Genomic DNA, 17,764 nt, shown 5'->3' on the forward strand with positions numbered 1-17,764 from the left:
TCGGTTTTTTGTGAAAGTGTTGTCAGTCGCTCTCGAACGTAATTATAAAGGATTTCGTGCTTTGTTTTTTCGTTAAATGAAATTAATGTAAACACGTAAATACGAATTTAGTAAATTATGAAATCAGTCATCGTTTTCATGAAATAAAATCTTATTAGCGGTTTCCGAACAAACATTTATTGGCGGCTACATAATGGTACCTATTAGTCATCGTTTGGTTTGATTATTTCCAAATAATATTAACAATGACGGCCAATTTGAAATAATTAAATTGTGCACATTTTTGAACTGATTTATTCGGCAATAATTTTTGCTCTAATAGGACATTTGTTTACGATGACATGGATTTAATTTGCTGTGTTTATCGGATCACTTTTTCTCTCGCAAAATCACACACAGGGTAGTTTTCATGCATTTTATTTGCTCATCTCATATAAAACACAATATTTACAGTTTCTTTCTGGCTGATTATCATTTATATATTAATATATGCTTATTAAATGGCCACATTTGACGGCCGCTCTTTGATCACTCATCCGTAAGGGTAATAATTGCAGTCGATTTAATTGAATATAAAACTATGTGTTTTAATTAGAGCGGCTGGTTTAAACGCACATCAAAGATAACGACGTCCCCTTCCATGTGGACGGTATCAGTGTTGTCGACGGTTCCCCTAAATTTAAATTCTCCGGCTAGTTTGCCGTCTATCCAAACAGAAAAATGATCGCTCCCTCGTCGGATTGCCATAGTGAAAGGTGAGCCGGGCGCAAATTGGAATCCAGGAGTGCGCTCTTCTTGACCCCAACCTCCGTCAATCCAGGCGTTCCTCACGAACAAGGGCTCCCCCGAACCCATACCTGGAATATCCCGTCGGTTTTTTCCCGATTAGATAACGCACATTAAGCATAATTGCGATGCCTTTCAGCAACCACCTACCTGCCCCCATGAAAAATTAAGCAAATTAGCAGCGTTGTTCCCTTATCCAATTAAATAAATCACGTTATAACGCTGTTACAGTGCGAGTTGTTTGAGCTTTGTACCAAATTAAATCAATTAATAATGCATCGCAACACACTACACTGATGGCTAGGTCGTCTAATTAGAACCGGACTAAATCGGATAACCCGGCGGAATTTTTTTACTTGAAAATTCATCAATACGTACTAAAGCGCGGATTCAAATGCAGCGGGATCCTGGGATGCGGCCATCGATGCGACCCCTCTTGTAGATTAACGTAGAACGAATGGGGTAGAATTTTTACCCGGCCGTAAATCTCTAATTGCCAGTCTCGCTGAAAACCTCCAGGCAATAAAAACGTAACCGGAGTATCCTGAAAAGCACATAAAAACATCACCTGAAAAATCATGTAAAATTTAATTATCTCCCACTGTTTTTACAGCAACGCGCACAAGACAAATATTCGAAAGGATCGGCAAGACAAAAGGCCAAACTCCTTCATTATTAAAACTAAGCTGTTGCTATTTTGATGCTCCACAAAGTGCATCAACGCGAGTTATCCCCCACAAACTTCACAACTTTTTTTATTAAAACATTATTTTAAGTTTTGCTAAACTGCAAACTTCAACTACCAGACGTTCTAAAAAGATAATACACCGCGATTGTTTAATATTTTGATAATTTAATATTCAGAGCGCACTTTTAATCCGACATTGTACAGACAAGGATTTTAGTAAAAGTATTAAAAGGCACTTTGGAGTGCCCAAGTCTACAATTAAAATAAAAAACTAAAAAGATGAGCAACAATGTTCCATAATTTTGACTGACGTCCAGTCAAAATTATTAAATTCCGATTGGCGTGGAGAAAATAAAAAATGTTTGAGTGTTTATCAACGGATTTAGCAATGGCTGTAAATATTTGGCTATATTGGCAATTTTCTCGATAACTGTTAGTCACAGGGAAACAATCATTCGCGGATAAGACAAATAAAACCGCCTTCCAACGATACCAAACAAAAAACATTGCCGGATAACAGCTCTGAGAGTAATCAAATGACAAAAATTACGAAAAAAATCGGAAACACTAAGTAATGATTTATGGAATTTGCTGATTTTGACTACGGAAAACTAAATAAAGCAAAATAATTCAATTTTCAGTGAGCGAAATTTAGTGCAGCGTTTTTTTTCCTTTTGTACTTTGAATTCAACTAGTTCACTATTTGCTTAAACAAACAGAAACATGTAGCATTAAGTTCGCAATAAAATAAGGTGAAAAAAACTGACGACTAAAATTTTCACGACAAACATGAGAAAAAACAATTTATTATTTACGTTCCGTTCGAATTTTTCATAACACTGCAAATACAATTATTAAAAAAATGTAAGAAAAAAAGTTGTAGGTTGTAGAGAATTAAATTTCTTACAAAAAAGTAAGTGAGACCATAATTCCACCTTTAACGGTTTAGGTCCTAAAGACGTTCGAAGCCAAACGGCTGCAGATAGAGATTTGATTACGCAGATTTAAATTATTTTCTACAACTTTGTCCTTAACACTATTTCTGTATCTTCAACCATAAAAATTTGAGTTTTCGCAACTTATTCTAGTTTTCGATAATTTTTTTCGATTACTTTGTTGAAGCTTTATTTTTTTATTGACCTGTGATGGAATTTTTTTTAAATCTTTATAGAATTTAAATTTTAACGCCTCGCAAAAACATAAAAAAGCTGAACCTGTGAATGAAACTGGAAAAAATTGTCTTCTGAGGCAAACCCTGTAAAGAAATAGCCGTGTTTTTGTCGTATTGATCGCCCGTGAGGGATGTAATTGGCAATTAGTGCTGCCTACATGTGGGGAGTTAGATAAATACAGTAAAGTGCGTTAAGAATGCCCGAGAAAACCTCCCCTCCAAGTCAACCCCACGCAATTAAAAACATTTCCCGCAACTCCCATTACCATTCCGACTTTGGGAGTATCGGCTTCCCGATGTCCCACGGAGACGTTAGGCACGGTTCCGGGTCCGATTTCGGGATAAATTTGCAGTTGCTTGCAATCCACTCCCAAGACATCAACACAGCCCTACACACATTAATAAATCCCCGAAGAGCCTCTCTGGAATTTTCACCTGTATGTCGATTGCAGTGATTTTGGCTAAGGCCACCCGGAACTTGTAGCTGCAAAAAAACACCCCTTCCACGGCCACTTGAAACTCCCCGTCGCCGATAAGAATGCAAACGTTGAATTTTCCTTCGCGTCGAAAGGGGAACTTCACTGTGGAGGTTTTTTCCTCGTCTCCCCATTGGCCGTTTAGTCGAGTGTTTCGGACGATGTAGTGCTGGAGGAGGCGCGGATTCAGATGGAACGCCACGTCCGCTGTTGGACTTTTGCCGCATGTTAAATTCACCGCGAATCTGCAAAAAGGAAACAATACGTCATTAGATTAGGCCGTTTTTATGGCGACGGTTCTTTCGTTTTTTGAGAAACGAACGGCGGAAAAACGACCATCACCGCCACCACAAGACTCCATAAATCAGTTCCAAGTAATTAATTGTAAAGGAAACAGCCTGCAATAGCCCAGTCGGCATCCATCAACGGCCATTTGTCACGTTATGTCAATGGGCCGTGGAATGACGAGACAACCGCACCAGATGCACTATCGATCCCACCTTTTTTAATTAATTTTATATACGACACAACGACAAAATTCACTCTATTAGCCCGGTTCACATAATGAACAGACACATCAAGCATTGGCACAAACGCCTAATAATAAAACTGCATTGACACAAAAACTAATGAAAAACTTCTTGGTATTTTCATGACTGCTTAATACCTACCTAATATATCTTACGTATCTTACGTATGCCGACTTGGACAAAAGTGTGCCTAACTATGTACCTTACAAAAAAAAATTAGTACATCAACTACTTCAAAAATGTGATCATTTTTCAAAATTTTTTTTTCAAAAATCATTTTAATTTTCGAGTTATTCAAAAAAAAAAAATTAATGGCACCCTACTACAGCGATTTTTTTGGTAAAAGATAATGCTGTAAAAATAAGTTCTAATTAATTTTTTTTAATAAATTGTATTCCAAGTTCATTACGAGGATTTTCCGAATTTGGCCGAAAAGTAATTTGTAATAGTAATAATTAATTACCGATAAAAACTAATTTGGTTTAAGTTGCCATTTGCTTGGCAAAAGTCAAATTAATCGAGTTTGAATTTGAAATAAAAATGCGCATTATTGAACGATGAAATAATTTTGGGGCAAATGAAATTTTTTATGTAATTTTTGCATCAAAACGATATTTACAAGCACTGTTAGTTTTAGATTCATTCTTTACTCATCAATAATTGAAAAATTCACAATATTTTTTTTGTTTTTTATTTGATTTACTTGAAAAAATGTTAATGAAATAATCTGAAACCTGGCTAATTTGCAACAATTATAATATTATAAAGATGTACCTTCTGTAGTGTATATAAGACAAGTTGTATTGTTGGTTGCCTTCTCTGGACGAAATACATATTTCATTATTTAATCAATCATTTCGGAAATGTATTTTTAGTATCGAACGGAAACCGTTTTTGTAATACAAATCCGCCCACTGCTTCAGCGCTAAATTTACTTAACACTCGCAAAAGTTAAATTAAACCGGAAATTACACAAGGGAGATTAATAATAAAACTTGCAGATATCGCTTTTGTTTAAAATGTTCCATTGTTTCTGTTTTAATGAAGAAAAAAATAAACGCTGTACTTTATTAGAGGTTTTTGTTACATCCTACTATTCTATTGTTTTATACCTTCACCGCAATTAATATAAAATTTGCCTTTGTTGCATGAAAACAAAAAATCGTAATAATTTAGCCAATCGGGGTCAACGCCATTAGCTAAACCAATCAATTTCGGGCCGTGAAAGTGTTAACACCTCTTTGGTGTTTTTTATGCACTATTTGATGGTTTGAGGGCCCAATCAAACGCGAGCACGTGCCACGTGCTTTCACTTATCAAATGGGCGAGAAAAGTTAATTTCTAGGGCGATGTTTATTGCTATCTTACATTTATTTGTTGGCAGCAAGGTCACGCGATTAATATGTGGCAACAAGCAAATAATGTCGACAAACACGCCAAAAATAAATTTATTTTAGAGTACAGACCTTGAGCATTTCGGCAAAACGACTCCGGTGACATAAATCGCTTTTCCGGCGCATAAATCCGGAAGGTCGGCCGCAAAAGGCACTTTCTGTCGAACACAATAAGAGATGTCATTTTTAATTTGCATTGTACTAATTGAATTCAAAAAATCACTAAGCAGTTATCACAGCTGGAATGACATGTCAGGCTTATCGGGCGAGTGCGTCCTCAAAAGAAATTAGAATTTAGCACTTTCTACCTGGGTATCGACCAGCAGTGCGGTCAAAACCAGCACCAAAAGTTTCTAAAATCAAATTTACCGCCGTTGGGAGCGACGATTCGGTTTTGTTTTGCGAGGCCATCTCGACCTGTTTCGAATTTTTCGAAAAGCAGCAGCACTTCACTTGTTTTTCGGTCTCGACCGACATTTTTCACGCTAGGCGTGTTGAAAGCGCGGTTTCGACTGAAGGTAATAGTTATAAATAAATGAGCTCGATATTTTTCCACATGGGTGGACGGAAAATGGGTGACTAAGGTAAGGAATCATCCGTGATAGGAATTTTAATTGCATCAAGATTTTGCACTGCGTCGTTTTTTCGTGTCAACAGGTGGATTGGGGGCGTGTCAAGGTTTCAAAACTCGCATCAGTTTCAGAATTTTTATTTTTAAATAAACATTGACATAGTAAATGGAAAAATTACGTTACATAACAAGTTGCTTAAATAAAATATTTAAAATCCATTCATAAGGCAATCGCAGGTCACCGTCAACAATACTCCTCATTTGTCAGGAATGGATGATCATAACACTAGAACTAAGCAATTAACGTTACATTTGATTTGGTGTTCAGTTGTTTATCGTTACGGAGAGTAGAATATTCTTTAAAATACGTACTAAGTAAACAACAGTACTATAAGTAACAAAAATATTTCGTAAAATAATGATTAAAAGTGTAGGTTAAATAATAACTCGTGTGGTAACTAACTGAAGAATAACTTATAATACTCAAGGGTGGACCTTAACCCAACGAAAATTTTGAATACTGACCCGAAACGAAGCTAAATTCCGACAAAACAAACAATAAATAAATACAACAATTTTGTACTATATTAAAAATTTACAAGTTTAACATTTATTTACAAGTTTACGCTTACTGCCTTTGGACGTTCTTGAAGAACCACTCTGTAAACTTGCGCAACTGCTGCACGGCACTCTGTGCTTGATCCTTCAATTTCTTGTTCTCCTCCTTCAGCCGCCTCACCTCGTTCTCCAACGACAATCTCCTCCGCGTCTCTCGCTTCAAACTTGACTCTAAATCCGTCACATGGTTCTGCAGCTCCGGCACACTCGTACTGGAACTAACTCTAAAACAACACCGTAAAAAACAAAAAACGCCAATATTCCGACTTACGAAGAGGTGATTGACGCGTCAATTGGGGCTTCCTCGTCCCATTTCCCTTCGTCACGTTTGTAACTATCGGAAGCCACTTGCATCAAAACTCGAGTAGCTGTGTCCACAAGAGTCGGCCAGTCCTCCGGAACCGGATATTCTTCGAGAGACACGACCGATTTTGTTTTGGTATTGAGCTCGTCTTTGGAACCTTTGAATTCGGCGGGCAGGGGGCTGGACGTGGTGCTAGCGTTCGAAATAACGGTGGCTGGGCGGGCCATGGTCAGGATCACCTCCGGCTGCGTTTTGTGCGATAAATTCGAACTGAAAGTCTTACAATTACCAATAGCCATCAGAGGGTGCCCAGGTCGAGCCAAGCCTCCGAGAAAAACAAAAATAAGCTGTTATACAGCCAAGATTATGCTTTAATTAATGTGTCAAATGAAAAAATGTAACAATGTATTTAGAGAACTTATTATTTAACGCTCAAGTTTTATAAAAAATACAGGACAATAAGTGGTAACTTACAATAAACCAAGAATGAAAAAAATCAAATAATTATTTCTTGACTTTATTTAACGAACTAAGTACAAAAAAATAGTAAGAACGTTTTAAAATTTAATTAATTAATTTAAAAAAATTATAATTATATTTAATAGTAACCCTGAATATTTATTGTAATCTTTAATACAATAATAACGAAGTTTTTACTAGAATATTCCAAACGGTCGGTTGTTACAAAAAAATGTCTCACAAAGAAAAATTTCATAAAATAGTTTCTGTTTCGTTATTTGCATGAAATAAAATCTATTTCACATTTCAATATTTTCTTTCTTTGAAAAAAAACACTTGGCTTGGCTGGACTGCGGATGTTTTGTTACAAACCTGGAATGACTGGTCGTTTCTTTCGGCTCGGTTGAAGCCTCAATACTGTCCGGATTTATCAATCTGAGCAACTCTTCTTGAAAATTACTCGACGATAAATTGGCGCTGTTCCTATTCGAAGATCTGGGGGTAACACCAGGTCTTAGCTTAGCCTCACCATTGACTGACCTCGGACTGTGATTCCGACTATTACTTGTTAACTGCTTCGCCCTGCGACTTCTCGGAGACACATTTCCGCTGCCATTGGACAACTCATCCTCGCTCCCTAACCCCCCATACATGGAACTATCGGTTGAGTGTCCATCATTCAACCGGAAATCGTTCAATTGTCTCATGACATAATCGCTTTGTTGTTTCACGTTGTTTTTCTCTTTATTGTAACTCTCGTAGTCGGTGTTATTGTGAACGACCGCAGTCAACGGTTGCGAATAATTGACGTGTTGCAGCGGCAGCGAATGACTGATTTGTACTTTACTGTGATGTATCTGCTGTGGGCCGAAGTGATTATGCGAGACTTGGATTTGGTTGGTGCGTTTCGGCGTCGGGAACGTGTTATTGGTCCGTGATGGTGTTTTTTGCGGTACTGGTGGTACCTCCAACTCCTGCAGGACGTCGTACCACTTGTCGTCCCCCGAATGCCCGCTTGAGGAACTCGTGAGGGTTCCTTCAGGATTATGAAACGATTTAGAACTACTTCCGGTACCGTAACCGGAACTATTACTCGATCTCGGTGGCGAGAAACTCCTCTCGTAGATCCGCCGGTGGTTGCCCGCTTGTTGCATCTGTGGCGCTTTGCGTGACTTACCATCATCCAAATTCTCGTAATCGCCTTCGTAGTTACCTTCGTTATATTTACAGTTTTGTAGAGTGCAGCCCTTGCGAGGGGAGCCGTCGGGTAAGGGCGGTATCACAGTTAAAGTTACAACGATCGAGGTTTTGAGAAGATCGACCATCTGGTCGTAGGTCAGAGTCGAAACTGCGACTTTGCAAATCTCCACCAGGCGGGAATTCTGGCGTAGGCCTCCATGCCAGGCTTCGCCCGAACTCTCGACCAGGGTTACAATGCCATCGGGTTGGACGTGGAAACCCAGCTGCCCCATGATGTTGCGTTTCAAGGATAACTCCTTAGCCAACACTCCTTGAGTCACTGCTTGCAACCTCTGCATCACCTCCATCAACTCATCACGGTCCCCTTGTCCATCCCTCATGTGTATAGTCATGCATTCGCCCTGGTGGTGGTAAATTCTCAAGCCGTTCGAAAGAGTCGACCACCCCAGGATTGACTTACACGGCGTAACGAACACAATTTGCTTCGATGTTTCTTCAATCAAGACCAAACTATCGGTACTAATGCCTAGGAAGCATTCGATTCGTTGTGATTGCCCACTGTCATCCAGCAAAACCTGCCACAAAATCGCCCCTCGTTGGCAGGCATCGGGTATAAAGCGTGGCCTAATCTTATCCTTCTTTTTGCTGCTGAAAATCGAAAACTTCTGGTGGGTGTCCACCGGCGTCGAAGTTGAGCTGTTGGTCACCAGCTCTTTCAAATACTCTTGTCTGGTGCGTGTGGCCATTGTTACGAATTTCTCCGAGCGGTGGGCGGCATTTTCGGCGTTCACAACCTTGGCTAAGAGAAATTCAGCGAAGGCTTTGCCTTTGGGAAAAATGGCGCCGTCTTTAATCGGAGGCCCGAACACTTCGACGTCCTTTGAGCGGCTCACGGCCACTTTGTAGTGGGTGTTTTCGGTGCAGGGGTTAATCGCTTGGACTACGATGAAGACGTGTTGGAACTGCGACCGGATTCCTTTGGGTGTGAAGGGTAAGGCACCCGGTTCTTGGAACACTATCGTGACGATGTCGTTGCCGATATGGCGCTTGCGGAGGAGCTGTTGCCGGTTGTTTGGCGTGAAGGGTAGCATGGTCGACACGTGAAACATGATTTCGCAGTCCTGGTATTGCGAGTAGACGGAGTATAAACCGGTGGAGTCGGCTGTAACACAAGCGATCAAAATGGGAAATTACAGGCGACTGTGTTACCCACATTTGTTATCAAGTCCAGCTTTGTACTTCGCGAAGCCTTTAAGCCTGACTTTTTTCCCGATAGTTTCGAGAAACTCGACGAAAGCTGGACCGGCTTCCTCGTTATTGTACATTTCCTCCTCGGACGATTGGTCCGCTTTGCAATACATTACGCCGACTTTGTAATGGTTGTTAAGTCCTTGCTCGTCCAATTTCAGTAATTGTTCTTCGGTTTGCTGGTTCTGGACGCCTAATCGTAACGAGCTCAATTGGATTTCGGGAGCGACGTATTCGAGAACCTCCTTTATGTTGAAAGTTTTGCTACTACTAGATGCCTTAATGCTGGGAATGGCATCCTCAAGAATCGCTCCACGGAAGGTTTGGAGCTCGGAAGTACGAATTACGAGCCGGTATTGGTATTGCATTATTGAAGATGAAGAGAGCTGGTTGTCGGGATGGAGGACTTTCTCGCGTCTGATGGAAATTGCCACGGGACCGAGTTGTTCGTCCATTCCAAACCAATTCTGGTGCTCTGTAATAAAAATTACGATTTTTCGCGCATTCCGGGTTTTAGTGTGTCGTAAAGTGAGCAAGTGGGGAATTTACCTACGGGCGCACAAAGGGGCCCCATGAGGCTTGTTTTTATTTTAAGTAAAAATAAAAAATTAGGAAAAAATACAATCAACTACTTTACTCAAAAATAATAATTACAAATTTCTGGCAACTTCTCGTAGTTAGAAACAGTCATTTTAGTAGTTTTGTAACACAAAATCCCATAAATTTAATGACCGAACAAAAACTCATGACTTCTTGAATGCATTTGTGTTCTTAAGATCTTTGATAACTCATAAATAGTGATATGGGAAATAATTCTTATAAAATTGAAAACGCAGCCACCACCTTTAAGTATTGCATTTTAGGAACGAAGACATCCTTAAAAAAACATTTTTTGATGATAATAAAGCAAAAAAGAAACCACAACCAGTGTAGAAAAAAATTACCATTGACCCGTAATTCATTCTGTGTTATATGAGACGACCTATATTCTGAATAATTAATAATTAAGTCATACAAAAACTTACAACTTGACGAAAAAAAATGTCTAGAATAATATAATAATATAATGAAAACGATACTAATTGTGACAAAAATAATTATGAAACAATTTAAGCAAAAAAAATGTTTTTAAACATTTAAAATAAATATTTATCGGTAGGTATTGATTTTTTCATAGACAGACGAACTTCTACCATTCAAATTTTTTGATAACTCAAACGACTGTGACTTTCGTAGCACGAAAGCCACAAAATCTTAATATTTATTATTCAATAACTCAAACAGTTGGCCTTTTTTCTTCACCATAAAGTCTATCAAAATTGTATTTAAGTATTTTTGCACAAAACAAATATCTTAGAATGACAAAAGAGGTAATAATAAACACTTGCAGCGTAGTACTTAATGCCAGATTACTTTTTTTGATAAAAAAATTTGTTTGTTCTTTCGTCTATTGCTTATTAAAACATTCTCTCATATACAATTTGCATTCAAATCTGAATTTCTTGCTTGCAACTGGGTATTCAAGCGAATTTGACTGTCAATCAAAATTTTGTTAAAAATATTTCAATTTCAGTCAGCAATGCTTAATAAAACCTTGACATAGAAATAAATGAATTAAGGAAAACTAATTTTAATGCGATTTTCATACACTTAAGTGATTTATAAAAATTTATATTCGAAAAATGTAGACTGAACCTCTTCCGATTAAACGAACATCTGGTTAATGCAACGGTTTTATTTAAAAACTGTAAATAAGCATCATTATTTGTATTGTACTTGTGCATTATTAGAAAATTATTTTAGTTGCTTAAAATGGTATGCATACTTTATTTCTTATTACAATATCTTTACAACATTTAGAAGGAGCAAAACATCTGTTACTAAAGAATTCATGCAAAATTCAATCATCTATATTAAAATAAAAAATAAATAAATAAATAAATCACGCTATTTGTGTGCTCAATAAATTTTATCGGTTTTCCCTGAATTCCAGATGATAGTCTGCTAAAAAAAATCGGCGCAATCAAAATAAACCATTGTTTCGCAAAATGCGGCGTTCCCACTAATTGGGCTTCTACTGTATTTGACAAATTGAACAGTGGACTAATAAAAATAAGAGTTTTGTGTTTTATTTAATATCATTTATCTTGAGAAAGCTGTGTTAACGTTCCTAATTGTCACTTTATTTTTTCTTTTATATTTTGTTATACATTTTTGTTTTGAACAACACCACCCACCTTGTCCGTAGAAATACTTTCGATAGTACAAAGCGCCCTGATCGACGCTTTCAATGGGCCTGGGTAAGCGCTGGTAGGGACAAGTGGAATGTCTCCAGTGCGTTTCCCCTGGAGGGAATTCTAGGACGGCAACGCCGTAAGCAAGTGGTGGACGATGTAAAGGTTTCTTGCCGCCTAACCCTTGACTACTTTGCAATCTGGTCAAACTAACAATTCGTTCTTCTTCCCCTCCGATTTCGTTGCGGAAAAATGGACAACTCTGCACGAGATCGTTGTTTTGTCCATCACCGTTGTCCTCCTCCCCACTGTCCCCATCCGAGGTAAAAGATTTGGCTAACATCGAGGCGGCCGAAGCCCCCGTTGTCGTGTTCCGTCTCTTGGCCAAAATTCGCCTCAACCTGGCCGTGTAATTCAAATTCGTCGTCAACGACTGACAATCATAGTGACTGAAAGCCCTCCTCCTTGCAATCTCCTCGGCTTCCGCCGAACAAATAACACTACAACTACTGGAAGACGTGTTCACCATGCTATCGTCCATGGCTTGTCTCTGGTTTTTCACGTTAACCTGTCCGTTGCTCCAGAACCTGGACAACTTCACCCGCGACTTGGGGCTGCTGGGGACGTCTTCGACGCTCTCGACATCGACCTTCCCGCGCAGGTACTCGGCGGGGCCGGGGGATCGCTGGTCGGCGGCGATGGCTCCCAGCACGGCCGGCTGGTAGTCCTGGAGCATGGCAAAGAACGACTCGCCGACGGCCGGTGGCCGGTCGATGACGTCGATGCTGCCGTGGCTGCCGTACTCGCGCTTCAGCGTCGGAGTCGACGGGTTCGACGGGCGGCCGTTGTGGTCCAGCAGCTCCAAGCTGGAGTTGCTGCGGTAGAGCTGCTCGGGGGCTAGATGGTGGCGGCGCGTCGACGACTGGTGGCGGTCGTTGAATGACGATCTCGAGAGGCCGGCGTTTGCCCAGGCACGGTGCACGTGGGTGTTGTAGTAGTCCACGGCTTGGGCCGCGCGGTCACGGGCCCGGCTTCCCGAAACCGGCGCTCTAGGTGGCGCGGGCCCGCATTCTTGCAAGCCGATCATCCCATCACGCTGGAAAAAAATTCGGTCAAAACGAACAAATTATACCCAAAAAAGTGTTTCAAATTTTTTGAAATGAATCACCAAATGAAGAATCTGTTATAAATCGGACTAGATATATTTGGAGTTTACAACTTCTTCAGTGGGTGTAATTGGAGTCAGAGTTATAGCCGCCTAATGTTTCTTTGAAGTGTCTAATTGTGGAGGTATGGCGCACCGTAAAGGTTAAAAACGTGGAGCATCTGTTCTGGAAAAGATTAAATTCTGCTTACAGCTGGCTTCATAATAGATCGCCCGCAAATAATGAATCCTAGTAAATTAGCCCCGTTTGACATGAAAAAGGTCAGTTATTTTTGGAACATTATCGTTTGATTTTCGTACAGGAAATAATACCGGACGGAAATAAGATCCAGTCTAGCGTATCTCCGCCTACACAACATCGACAACAACTGATAAAATATAAATCAAACACTTGAAATAATCATAATTGAAAAATCTTTCATTGTTACGAAATGAAAGAGAAAATTACTTTCAATAACAGTAATCCGCAGAAAGGAAAATGTTTCAAAGTATGAAATCATAATGTGGCTGAAATTTTGATTGCAAGGTAATAACAAACATTATATTGTTGTTTTAAGAACCACACAAGCTGACAATACCAACATTTTTCACTTGCTGCTAGTAGTACGAATTACAAAAAAAATAATTTACATTAAGGAATGTTTTTTAATAAACAGGCATTAAAAAGAATGTTTTCATAAAAATCGGTATTAATTAGTGCTAATAGCTCCATTACTAAAGTTTCCAACATAATTAAGTCCAATTCACAGGTTCCCATTGCCCAAAAATGTAATTTTTCAAACAAACGTATGATAAGTGATAAGTTCACACCTGTGGTGTTTCTTTAATGTGGTTTGTGTGATAAACATCAACCATTTAACGTTTTAAATTCCCAATTTTTCGGAGCAATTTACGCCGGGCTGAATAAAAACGCAAATAACGAAGTAACTCTTTTATTGCTGTTTTGTGACATGAATTGGTGAAAAATTCCGCGCGCATTTGGGAATCTCTGTCATTCCTTGTCCACGTCACGCTTCGGCATATCTCAACAAAGCCTCATGTTCTCAAATGACCCGACATGAGTCACTAGTCCAGTGGCAGCGTCGAATTCTTCCGAAAAACCTCCCATATCTCGCTTTTACCAATTTTCCGTCTCTTGAACTCTGACCTAGTGAACCAGTTGAAACGCCGTACTAGATAAATGTAAATATCAACACTTTCTAAGGAAAAAATTACACCCACAATTTGATAAAAATGCAGGCATTGTACGACCATGTGGCGCATACCTTCGCAGTCTATTCATAAGGAATCCCTTTGGTACTACTCGTCCAACAAACGTAGGTGTGGACTTAGTTCCTTGTATCCCACTTTTCGGAAAAACGCTTATCAGAGTGATAAGCTGTGTTGACTTGATCGACGCGATAAAATTAATAATATGGATCTAGAGCGGTTTTTGTCACTAGAAAGGGAAAAATATCAGTGAAAGCATTTTTTTTTTTCATACGTCGATCAATCGTCCCACTTATCCCTAACCACGGTAGCCTTTAACCCTTTTCACACGTCGTTTCTAGTGTTTTCGCTCGGATCTAAGGTCACACATTTGTGTTATCGTTACGCTACGGGCTACGTTACGACTATTGATTAACCGTTCTCTCTACAGTTACTTTAACTCAATTGGAAGTTATTACAGGATAACCGAATTAACAATGTTGGTTTTACACGGTTCCTTTATTACTAAATTTAAACAAAAATAACAACAAAGTCCTTATCTTATCTGCCAATAACGCGCTCCCATCAACCTGCGACATTTTTGTTTAATAATATTTCGAATGAATCATATTTGAGTCATGGGCTATGACGTGTGAACAGACCCATTGTCTATGGATTAGTCTGACCCATGGTCATATTGATTAAGCTGGAAAAAATGAATGGATTGTTTTCGTTCAATGGGTGGCGCAACAGTTGGTCCATATGAAGTCTGTTGAATGTCCCTCATCGCAGGAATTTATAAACACGCCACTAACAAACCTAGGGGAAAGTCGAGATCTAGTTCACCATATGTCGGAAATACCTAGCAAATATTTACAAGAGGCGGATGGGCCTCCTGATATTAATTTTCATTTAACAAAACAGAAACACCGTTAAAATGCGATGATTCACTTCGAGTGTTTGAAATAATAATGAAGCGGTTGCACACGACCGGATCGACAATTAAGAAATTAAAAGAATTTCTCATGGGTGAAGTGCAAATTTCCCACGTGGCTCGTTTTTTACTTTTCAAGGGCCGATAATAACGATTAAAACATAATAGTCATTTGCATTTTCCTCAAATTACAGCAAGAATCACAATTTTTTTGTGCAAGACTGTTGGATAAAACAATGTCAAAATGTGTAATTTTGCGGCGCAGGATAGTTTTTAGTGCAGTTTTTGTCGGAAAATCCGTCACAGTCGGGAAAAGCTCATCGTCCATAGTTGGTCGAGAGACCGCGACGGAAATCAGCAATTACTCCTCTAGCGTAACAAACTAAAAATCCATTAGAAATCTCCGTAACACCGAATATCTTCAATGACATCAAAGCTGCGAATTCATCCTTCATTCGGCGCACATCCGGCCGAAGAATCGACGGAAGCCGGCAACAATGGCGCGGCGGCCAACAAAATTCCATTTTCCATCGTCGCCAATTAGCTCTAATTGTCGACAATTAGAAGCAGCGGCGTCTCGTTTACGAAACACCCCGAAAATATCGATAACAATGAGATGAGAAGCCGAGCTTTCACCGCGAATTCACACACACAAGACGGTGGCGAAATTAGAACGACGCAATCTACCCACGCAAAATGCTCTTTTGTTTCGAGTGCCTCGAGCCATTGCGGAACTTGTCTTCGAAAACAGACGTAATGCCAATGCGGGCTACAAGGTCACTACAAGTTAAATGTCTTCGACAAAGCCACTGACCGCTGATGGCAGCGCTGATGCACTTTCCACCACGAGGAAAAAACTTTTTTCGACCGACTTTGGACCACTGAACTAGATGCGATCTAGTTCCGTAATTAGGAAAATTCATTAATTTGCATTAATTGCAAGACTTTCACCGCGGACTCGGAAACGCCACAAAAATGCGCCAGCGTAAACGAGCTATTCGGATCATCACGGAAAAAACACATTTAATATTAAAAAATATACGCACTGTACCAAAATCATTTATTTTTCAAAAAATTACGTAGAAAATCTATTTATTTTGAGCTAAAAAGCACTTTTTGCGACATTTCCTGCTAATACGAATAAAAATGTCCAATTAAGGTCAAAAATAAGACTATGTTTATCTAATTACGGGTACCTATTTCGCTAAACGCTCATTTGATGAGTAAACAAACTGGTATTTTGCAAAATTTCCCTAAATGTTTATCAGCCAAGACTCAGTTATTTCGCATAAATTCTCTAGAACTGGTCAAAAAACATAAATGAAGGTCGAAAATGACATTGTTTATTTGACCTATTCGCTAAATTTACCTTGTTTTTAAGGTAAAAAACTTAATTTGCGAAATTATATCGACTAAAGAGGTCGATACCTATTGATTTTTTTATGATTGTGAGTGATTTAATTAAAACACTCCGAAAAAAATATCAAAAAATATCTCCCTTATTTTCCGAAATTTTCCTCAAATGTGACGAAAAGTTACCACCGGTCGAAAATAATATTACTTTTGTCTTTTGCGAGAGTTCTAGCACGCTTGCAACCAAAAAGCACATATTCCATATATTTTCGTTAGTATACAGAGTGATCCAGCTCAGCTCCTGTCTTCTGTAGCTCGGTTATTAGTAAAGTCGATATTTTGTAGACGTTATTTGTACTCTAGGACGCATTCTGGTAAAATATTTTCATCGGTTCGGAATTTATTGTTAAAAAAAATAAAACCAAGAAAAAATCCTTTTGTTTTAAACACTGTATAATCAAAAAAAAAAAAATCCTGAAATGCTATTTCCACCGGAAGTTTGCATTTTTTAGCCTCAGGTTGTGCCAACACGCCAAGCAGTGACAATTCTAGTGCCAAATTTCCACTGTGACAGTAGTGTATGCCCAATCTGGGTACAAAAGTCGTGACAAAACTTGGATTTTAGTGTTTTCTCGGTCAATAAATCATTCCCGGCAGCTGCCGCATTTCCTTTCTTTGTTAAGTGTCCCATATACACCCATTGTCCTTTCTTAAAATCTGGGCATTCCATTGTCGCTCCGGTCAAGTGCTGCCACCCACACTGTGTGTTTCCCCCAACCCCATCATCAGCTGAAGCGGAAACGCGAGTTCACCGTCCAGAAGAATTGATACGGCACGTAAAAGAGGATGACCGTGATCTCGTTCGATGACGTAACAACCGTTTCAGCGTTTCAACAATAGTGCCCCCGACGCCGTTTCCCCGACGCCGGAAACGGCGTCAAGGCCATGAAATTTCTACTTACGCCTTCGTTCTGAGATGATCGCTTTTGTCGAGGCACACAAAATAACGTCACCGTAGCGCCGTTTCTTCCACTTGGCGGTGTGTGCTTTTTCGAGTTAGCGTCGATCACTACGTGAAAAACGGTGCAGTGACGCTACACGCACTACACTAAACGTGGACACGTGAAAAACGAACACATAATCAAAATAAAAACACAAATCGAAACGAAAATTTAAATGCACTACATGTCAAAACATTAAAACTCACAATAAAACGCGACTGCGTCACGAAAACTCGCCTCCGCACCACACCGCCCCACCCGAAGAACAAACAAACTTTCAGTGGTGGTGGTAACACTGCAGGGAATTACCGACCCAAAAGCACAGGCCCGAAGGGTCACAATAGCGCTAAAAACGCACAAAGCACACCAGCGCATGCCTTTTCGGACCTCATTTAATAAAGTGCAAGGAATTTGTCAAACACTTATTCCAATTAATATGCCTCA

General features: G+C 39.4%; 2 protein-coding genes across 3 annotated transcripts; both read right to left on the minus strand.

Annotated features, from left to right (window-relative positions):
- Positions 1 to 401: 401 nt before the first annotated feature.
- LOC660408 (galectin-8) lies at positions 402 to 5,625 on the minus strand. The gene is made up of 6 exons (XM_966639.5): positions 5,415 to 5,625; positions 5,118 to 5,203; positions 3,081 to 3,366; positions 2,912 to 3,034; positions 1,165 to 1,330; positions 402 to 857 (listed from the first exon to the last, which is right to left on the minus strand). Exons 1-6 carry the CDS (start codon positions 5,520 to 5,522, stop codon positions 592 to 594), a joined length of 1,035 nt encoding a protein of 344 aa, XP_971732.1. The 5' UTR covers positions 5,523 to 5,625; the 3' UTR covers positions 402 to 591.
- A 113-nt stretch (positions 5,626 to 5,738) lies between these two features.
- LOC660473 (signal-induced proliferation-associated 1-like protein 1) lies at positions 5,739 to 17,575 on the minus strand. 2 transcript variants are annotated; one of them, XM_064358792.1, is made up of 8 exons: positions 17,282 to 17,575; positions 11,683 to 12,775; positions 9,411 to 9,920; positions 8,091 to 9,359; positions 7,370 to 8,033; positions 6,506 to 6,808; positions 6,249 to 6,458; positions 5,739 to 5,908 (listed from the first exon to the last, which is right to left on the minus strand). In XM_064358792.1, the coding sequence occupies exons 2-8, from the start codon at positions 12,764 to 12,766 to the stop codon at positions 5,881 to 5,883; spliced, it is 4,068 nt and encodes a 1,355-aa protein (XP_064214862.1). In that variant the 5' UTR covers positions 12,767 to 12,775; positions 17,282 to 17,575; the 3' UTR covers positions 5,739 to 5,880. The 2 variants fall into 2 exon arrangements, with proteins under 2 accessions (XP_064214862.1, XP_971794.2); XM_966701.4 differs by having other exon boundaries at positions 7,370 to 9,359.
- Positions 17,576 to 17,764: the final 189 nt, after the last annotated feature.

Source organism: Tribolium castaneum, chromosome 9 (genome assembly GCF_031307605.1).
Source record: "Tribolium castaneum strain GA2 chromosome 9, icTriCast1.1, whole genome shotgun sequence".
NCBI classification, from domain to species: Eukaryota; Metazoa; Arthropoda; class Insecta; order Coleoptera; family Tenebrionidae; genus Tribolium; species Tribolium castaneum.

Bases quoted from the DNA above. Each gene is read 5' to 3' on its own strand.
- LOC660473 (XM_966701.4), bottom strand. From the start codon at position 12,766: ATGATCGGCTTGCAAGAATGCGGGCCCGCGCCACCTAGAGCGCCGGTT. The intron at 9,360-9,410 runs GTGGGTAACACA...CTTGTGTTACAG, and splicing joins AGCTGGACTTGATAACAAAT to CCGACTCCACCGGTTTATAC. The intron at 5,909-6,248 runs GTAAGCGTAAAC...TTAATTGCTTAG, and splicing joins TTCAAGAACGTCCAAAGGCA to TTCTAGTGTTATGATCATCC.
- LOC660408 (XM_966639.5), bottom strand. From the start codon at position 5,522: ATGTCGGTCGAGACCGAAAAACAAGTGAAGTGCTGCTGCTTTTCGAAA. The intron at 3,367-5,117 runs GTCTGTACTCTA...TCCTTTTTGCAG, and splicing joins GTTTTGCCGAAATGCTCAAG to ATTCGCGGTGAATTTAACAT. The intron at 858-1,164 runs GTACGTATTGAT...GGGATATTCCAG, and splicing joins GCATTTGAATCCGCGCTTTA to GTATGGGTTCGGGGGAGCCC.